This window comes from Elephantulus edwardii, unplaced genomic scaffold, assembly GCF_000299155.1.
Source record: "Elephantulus edwardii isolate Elephantulus edwardi_28Jun2011 unplaced genomic scaffold, EleEdw1.0 scaffold00104, whole genome shotgun sequence".
Taxonomy (NCBI): Eukaryota; Metazoa; Chordata; class Mammalia; order Macroscelidea; family Macroscelididae; genus Elephantulus; species Elephantulus edwardii.
The window spans coordinates 2,925,114-2,933,612 of record NW_006399854.1 but is presented as its reverse complement, the minus strand read 5'-3'; the positions used below and the strand labels follow the sequence as shown (position 1 = coordinate 2,933,612).

The 8,499-nt window shown below is 36.5% G+C and overlaps 1 protein-coding gene across 1 annotated transcript in view; it reads left to right on the top strand.

Annotated features, from left to right (window-relative positions):
* Positions 1 to 3,630, top strand: part of LOC102866358 (dehydrogenase/reductase SDR family member 7-like) — a 22,020-nt gene extending 18,390 nt beyond the window's left edge. Inside the window, exons 6-7 of the mRNA XM_006891821.1 lie at positions 2,021 to 2,236; positions 3,583 to 3,630. Of these exons, the coding sequence (XP_006891883.1) occupies positions 2,021 to 2,236; positions 3,583 to 3,630 (264 nt within the window). The remainder of the gene's footprint in view (positions 1 to 2,020; positions 2,237 to 3,582) is intronic.
* The last annotated feature ends 4,869 nt before the right edge of the window (positions 3,631 to 8,499 follow it).

Below are 8,499 nucleotides of genomic sequence, written 5' to 3'. Positions count from 1 at the left end.
TGAAAACACATTCAGACTGTGTTGGACATTAAAAGAAAACGGCACAAAAAGTTTCAAAATACTATAAAATGTAATTATATTACAAATATATATATATATATATATATATATATGTTTGTATATAAGTGTGCACAGATAGAATTTTTATTTTCATGTTTTCTTAAGAGACTCCAAGGTAAAACTGACAAAGCACCCAACTGAAATCAAAAGACTTGGAGTCTAGATGTAGTTCTGCCGTTAATGATCTGTGTGAGTACAAATAAGTTGAGCAAATGAACACAGATAGAGGCCCATGAGTTGAGTCTGTTTATTTATTGATTGAATGATAGTAGATGTACCAGAGTAACAACACTAGGTTTTTCTTTTCCATGGAATTCCTTTTATATTCACCCTCCACTTCATCCTCACAGACCCATGCTTTATGAGATTTAATTTGCTTAATGTATGCATCCATAATTTGTTTTAAATTTTTTATTACTAATTTTAAAGTGTCATCAGCATTCTTAGAAGCAAGGATGATGAGACTGTCTTACAGATTTTGGGGATGTTAGGAGGGCCCTATCCTTGAAGAACTGTCATAATTGGACAAGCAAAAGGTCAGCAAAAAAGAGGAAGGTGGATTAGCATCATGACTGAGACAGGTTTGGGGATGTCAAAAGATCAGGCACAGGACTTAGGCAGCAAGATAGGATTATTTCAGAGTCCAAATGGAGGTCACTATAATAATCTATAAGGAATTCTGGTGACTTACTGGGAAGGAGTTGCACTGCTAACTCAAGGGCATGCAGTTCAAATCCATTAGCTTCTCCATGCGATAAAGATGGGCTGTCTCTTCCCATTCTATTAAATTCCTCGGAAAACCTGCTGGAGAGTCAGCTCTGAGTTGGTGTCAACTTGACAGTACATAAAGACAACAATACTTTGTTTACCCATAGCTTTAATATAGTTGTAACCAGAAGTGAAGTTACAGAGGAGTTAAAAGTAATAAAGTTTAGTATTCCTCTTCAGACTATGATGGAAAGTCAGTTGTATTAGTTAATATTAAAAGAATATGAGTCTCAGTGTCCTATCAATGAAAATCTGCATACTCCAAGTGATTGAGGATTCAGAATTATGCATTCTTCTCTCTTACAGCAAAAGGCAAGAGTATCTGATTCTGTAGAAATCACACCCTATTTCATATTTTGTTGCTGCTCACTCAAGACAGATTCTGTTCTGGTTATTCCTTCTGATATAGCAAAGTGTCAGACTTACAAAGAAAAGAGTCAGAAATTTGGAAATTGTCGAAAATATGCTTGACATATGGAAAAATATTAAATATATAATTAAGGAATAAAGACAGGAATAACATTGGAATATTAAGTTATCAACATTTTATGTGATTGAAATTTGTTCTTTTCCTTGCATCAATTTCTTTTTTCTATAGAGAAACACCCAAACAAAACATTAACCAATTTGCAGTCATCTTCATGAAGATAATACCATGATAATGGACACTTGCATCCTATGGTTCTCAGAAGATTTTAAATTGGAAAAAATATTGAGTGTTTATTGTATCCTATTGTCTGGAATTTTATTAAATTCTGCCTCAGGGTAAAAAAAAAGAATATGAATCTCATCAATAAATATATACATATAGGAAAAATCACACTGTATATGTTAAATTTCTATGTACATAGGGTTGCTATGAGTCACAGCTGAATGGAGGGTACCTAGAAACAGCAATCATAATATCATTAAGCATTTCAAGATAATGTGTTTTCATTAAAAACAAAGGACCTTTATCTTTTACTTGGCTTGCAGAAGGTCATAAATATTTCCCTTAGGTTTCTGTAATGCTACAAAGAGTTTGTAAATCCGATTAGTACCAATAAAGGACACCTGTGAGGTAGGAGGCCCCAAAAAGAGAGCCACATAATTAAATGATCACTGGGTTCTTTCTAGCTTACAAGCTCTATGAGATACCTTGGATAAATGATTGGTAAAGAAAATTAATTTTTACATTTTCTAATTTTCTTAGACTGTTGTCAATCCCGGAGACCAGTCCTACAAGATGGCAACCAGTCGTTGTGTGCGGCTGATATTAATCAGCATGGCCAATGATTTGAAAGAAGTCTGGATCTCACATAACCCTTATTTGTTTATGGCATATTTGGGGCAATATATGCCTACCCTGGCCTGGTGGGTCATGAGCAAGTTTGGGAAGAGAAGGATTGAGAATTTTAAGAGTGGTTTGGTAAGATCAATGTATACATTTCTTAATATTGTGTTATTAGTTTTTTTTTAAAAAAAGCAAACATTCTGTTGTGTGTAGTGTTGCTGTGGGTCAGAGTCAACAACATCTAATAGCAAGGGTTTATGGTGGTTAAATGAGTGAGCCCAGACAGCTGGTGGAATTTTTGTAAAAGAGAAACCTATCTAGAAGGAACACTCATTAGTTATTTACGAGGTAGGATTTTTATTAAGGGACGAAAGAAAAGTTTGCATCCTCTCAAAGGGGAATAACTTGCAAGACCTAGAAAAACAGGGTTGTCTTGTTGAATTCCGGTTTTCATGAGTTTTAATGTCTATGGAAAGCTCTTCAAACAGAACCTAGAACATTATCTTTATTGAATGTTGACTCTTAAGACTTTTTCTTTCTGATTGTGAGTTTGATGACACCACGGCCACTAGAGTAGCAGTCTCACTGTAGCAGTTATGCGATCCCCTAGGTGGCACTAATGGCTAATGTTCACAGAAAGGTTTTAGGTTTGATTACACCAAGAGGTGCCTTGGAAGAAAGGTCTGGGAAACGACTTCTGAAAAAAAATCACCCCTGAAAACCTGAGCAGAGGTTTTCTTAAGGTAGAGTCAGGTTACCCTGAGTTAGACTGACGTGGCAGCAACTAGTTTTATTTGGTGGGAATTAAGAACACTATCTGCATTGAATTTTGTTACCATTGTAACAAAATTTGTTTCCACATATATTTGTTTCTACATACATTTGTTTCCACACATCTTCCCAATGAATTGTCACATCAAAGGAGTTATCAACGTCTCGTTTAAACAACGTACTAAAGGGTAATAAATCACTTGAGAATTGTCCATCTACTATTTCAATTCAAAATACTCTGACCTATTCTTTGTACTTTTATGATAAGTGTAGGTATTATACACTGGTCCAAAAGAGAAAGAAAAGAGACTTTAGCATGAGCAGATAGATGCCAATCAGAATTGTATTGAGTATAAGATAGTATTAATTAAAGATATTAATGCCAAAAATAAATTTTATTCTAATAAGCATTTCAAACTTAGGGAGCTCTGGAGGCCTCGTAGGTAGGAGTTGTGCTACCACTCCAAAGACAGACAGTTCAAATCCACCAGCTACTCCTCAACAGAAAGATAGACAGTCTCCTCCAGTGTGATGATAGAGCCTCTGAAAACACACTGGAGCGCCAGCTCTGAGTTAATTCCCATCCCATGGAAATAAGTATTTTTTGCACTGGATCGTAGTGATATAGCAGCTCTCCCAACAGAAAGGATTCTTGAAATTGTGGTAAACATAAGATGTGATTGATTTGTCTTACTACTACTCCTTTACAGGATGCAGATTCCTCTTATTTTACCGCCATGAAGAAAAAACCTGACTGAAGGAACACTGAGATGGAAAACACTAATCTTCTTATCAACTGACGACTAATTTGTGATGTTATTTTTTTAATAACAGTAACTTGCCTTTCACCATGTAATGAATAATAGAAGACTGCCATAAATCTTACAATAAAGTTATTAATATATACCAAGTTCTTAGCTAAAAACGCATTAAACAACTATCTAGTGTATACGCTAAAAATCTAGGTTAGCAGAATGTTCACTGAAGGATTATGGAAATTCATTCAACATGAATCTTTGGATTATGTCTCACAGGCAGAGTGCTGGGTCATGTGCAGACACAGTTTCTGAAATAATCCTGCTGGCAAGATGCTTATACTCTCTTAGAAGAGTCAATAGGTACACACATGTCTATAATTTGAAGTGATTGGTAATATTCAGAAACCACTATTTTAAGCACCTGCTAAAAAGACATGCTGGGAAAGGTAGAGAATTAGAGAAAAAGAGGAAGACCCTCAACAGGATGGGCTGACACAGTGACTTTAACAATGGCTTTGAGTTTATCTGACATGCGATTGTGCAGCATAGGGCAAGGTTCAGCTCTGTTCACAGAGTTGCAATGAGATATAGTCAACTTAGCAGCACCTAACAACAACATAAGATTGTGCTGTACTGAAGGGCTTTGCAGTAGTTCACTCATTTATTGTCCACATTTACAGATGAAGGAAGAGTGTCAAAGCAAATAGGTGTTACATTCCTATCTTAGGTTGAGTTCTCTAGAGGAACAAAAACAATGAACTTAATACATACATTTCGCTAAGTACCACAGTGACCCTATGAACAACAGATCTGAACCCTGTCCTATCCTGTGCCATTTTCATCATTTCTATTCAAGCTCATTGCTGCAGTCACTGTGTCAATCCATCTGATTGATATTCTTCCTTTATTTCACCTCCCTTCCCACCTTTCCAAGCTTGATGTCTTTTTCCAAAGAATAGCCTTTCCTAGCAACATGCCCAAAGTATGTATGATGCAGCTTTGCCATCTTCACTTCCAAGGAGCATTCTGTCTGCATCTTCTCCAAGAAATGCCTTTTTTTCTTCTTTTTCTTTTGGCAGTCCTGGGGATATTCAATATGCTTAACTCCATAGCACTGAGTCCTGGGGTCTTATTTTTTGCCAGTGCTTTTGGTGTAGCACATAAAAATGATTAAATGAACTGAATAAATTACTATCTCAACACCTCCAGCAAACTGAAAAAGAACAAGCTAATCCCACAGCCTGTAAAGAAAGGAATCTATAAGGGTGAAATCAATGGGATAAAAAAGAGTTGAAACCATCAACAAGATCAGGAACTAATTCTTTGAAAGTATAAATAAAATAGATAAATTACTGGCAAACTTACTGAAAGAAAAGACACAACTCGAATATGAAATGAAAGAGGTGATATAAAGAACCAGCTCAATTGATAACAACAGGATATTATGGAAAGTTATAAACTTTGAAAACCTAGAAGAAATGGACAAATTACTAGACACCCACACCCTAACCAGACTGACACAGACATGCAAAACACTTGAATAGACCCATCATGAAAGAAGAAATTGAACAGGTCATGAGAAGACTCCCCCATAAAAGGTCCTGGGTCAGTCAGATGATGTCACAGTTGAATTTTTCCAAACATTCAGAGATAAACTATGATCAATTTTACTTAAATTATTTTTTAAAATATGAAAAGAAGAAATACTTTTACGAGTTATTCTGTGTTAAGCATAACTCTAATACCCAAACCAGGCAAAGACATTACCAAAAAAAGAAAAGTGTTGACCATTATCTCTCATGAACAATGCAAACATCCTTCACAAAATCCTGGCAAACAGAATCCAACAGTGGGGGGGCAGGGGGACAGGGGCAACGACCCATCATGACCAAGAGGGATTTGTAATAGGCATACAAGGATGGTTCAACATAAGAAAAGCAATCAGTGTAACTCATCACATTGACAAAACAAACAACAAGAACCCATGATCTTACTAATTGATGCAGAAAAAGCCTTTGACAAAATCCAACATTTAAAGAGAAGTTCACTGTGAGGTGGGAAGAGTAGGGAGGAAAATGCAACAGTCAATGAATGGAAATCCAAGTTTTTTTTTAAACTTTCATTAAAATAATCAAGTTTTAAAAACCCACTTAAAATTAGAAGGGAATTTCCTCAACATGGTGAAAAGTATATGCACAACATCACGGCAAAAGACTAAAGGCATTCCCCTTACCAACAGGGAATGGACAAGGATGCCCACCATCACAACTCCTGTCCAATACTGTACTGGAAGTACTTGGTAGGACAATATGACAAGGAAGTAGGAGCCATCCAAATTGGCAGAGGAGGTGGCAAAACTATCACTCGATGCACATGATATGACAGTTTACACAGAAAACCGTAACCTCAACAAAAAACCTGTTAGACCTAGAAGACCAACTTAGTAAAGTGGCAGGAAACAAGATCAATATGCAAAAGCACTACGACATAAAACAGACCCAACTAAATGGAAAAATAGTCTATGTTGATGTATAGGAAGACTCAATATTGTGCAAATTACAATCCTAACAATCTGCATCTTCAATGCAATTTCAAAACATATCCCAACCTAATTATTTAAAGAATTAGAAAAGGTAATTTGCAGTTTTATATGGAAAGGAAAGAGACCTCAAATAAATGTCTTTTGAAAATTAAAAATTAAATAAGAGGCATTCCCTGATCTCAAAACCTTCTACACAGTCAAATATGCATGGTATTTATACAATAACAGTGCCAAAGACCAATATAATACAATCAAGAACTCAGAAATCACCTATCTACTCACAGTTGATTGGTATTTGACAAGGAAACTAAACCTATCCAATGGGGAAACAAACCACCTCTCCAACAAATAGTCCTGGAAAAACTGGGTACCTACCTGTAGAAAACTGAAACAGGATCCACATCTCAAATCATACACAAAAATCAACTCAAGGATGATCAGAGACCAAGAGGTGAAACCCAAAACCATAAAGATCATAAGAGAAAACAGAACCAAACTTGGAAGCCCTAGCCTGTATAGCATAATATGCAACCAGTAGAGCATAAAATTGATGAATGGGACCTTCCAAAAATCAAATTCCAAAAACTTTTTCCAACAGAGTGGAAAGAAAGCCTAGACACTGAGAAAAAATATTTGCAATGATATTTCAGACAAGGGTCTCAATGAAAGTTTGCAGACTACAGACTTAAAAAAAAAAAAAAGAGGCCTGATAATCTAATAAAAGGGGCAAAAGACATGAAATTACTAGTCACAAAGGAAGAAATATGGATGGCAGATATATGAAGAAATGTTCAGAATCACTGGCCACTGGAGATGCAAATCAAAACAATAATGAAGATACCATCTCACTCCAGTGGCAATAGTTTAACAATCAATGCAAACAATAAATGATGGAGAAAATGTGGAAAGAACTCTCCTGCACTGCTGGTAGGACTGAAAAATGGTATAACCACTCTAGAAGGAAGTTTGGTGTTTCCTCAACAAGCTGAACAGAAAGATAAAAAAAAAAAGCTAAACAAATCCCATAAGACCCAGATTTTTCACTGTTAAAAATATATCACAAGGAAGTTAGAACTGAAAGACTAATGGAGATATGTATACCTACGTTCATAGCAACATTATTTTTAATAGCAAGAAAATGGAAACAGCCCATCTATAAGAAGTTGTCGCACTTCCAACCCAAAGACAAGTCCACAGTGTGTTTTACTGTCTCTGAAAACTTGCTGGAGGGTCTGCCATGAATCACTTCCTACTTAACAGTACACAACAACATATATGGTGGTATAAGATGGACAATCTCCTCCAGTGCCATTTAGAGCCTTAGAAATCCTGCTAGAGGGTCAGGTACGACTTGGAACTGTTTGACAGCAATGAGAGAAACATGGTATAACATTATATACCTGACAGCACAATTTCTTTGTATGCAAGACATCAGACACAGGTGTTGCATGCAGCAAGTGGTGGTGTTCACTACCAGTACTGAGATAAGGATTTCTAAGCTATAACCTTATCGAGAACTCTCACAGTTTGAATCCACCAGTTGCTCTGCATGAGAAGGAAGGACAATCGCTTCCCATGTGATTTACTGCTTCTGAAAACCTGTTAGAAGGTCAGCTCTGAGCTGGATATGACTTTATGGCACACAACAACAACAGGGAACTCGAGTGGCATAGATGTAAGGATTTGCAATCCAGAGGTAGTATGAATCTCACAGCAGCTCGGGGTGTGTGTTGGGTGGGGGGGCGGGGGAGAAGGGCAGTCTTCCCATGAGATTTACAGCCTTAAACCCTTCTGGAGGATTTTTGAGTCAGTTTTGACTAGAGAACAATGAGTTTTTATTAGAACATTATGGAGTAGTGGGTATAAGCAAGCAGTTGGACGCCCAAATGGATGTTATGTGATAGACGGTTCTACATCAATTAGATTCCATTTGTTGACTGTGTTCAGATCTTGCAGAATGGCGCTGGACAGGGCAAGGTTTCTAATTACTGTCCACAGCCTTGCTATGGTTTGCTATCATTTAGATGGCACCTAATGACAACGGATCTGTCGGTTGCCAGATTGAGATGCTTAACTTCCCATCTATATAGCTTCAGATTTGTTTTTCTTCTGAATTCTTCAATTTTTGCTTCATGTACTTTGAGGCTTTGCTGTTTGGTGCATTAAAATTAAAAATCATTAACAATACCTTTCACAATAGCTAATCACAAGATTAAATACTTGGGAATAAACTTAACCAGAAGTACAAAGGACCTTTTCCAAGAAAATTACAAAACATTACTACAAGAAACAAAAAGAGATCTTGAAAAGTGGAAGAATATCCCTTG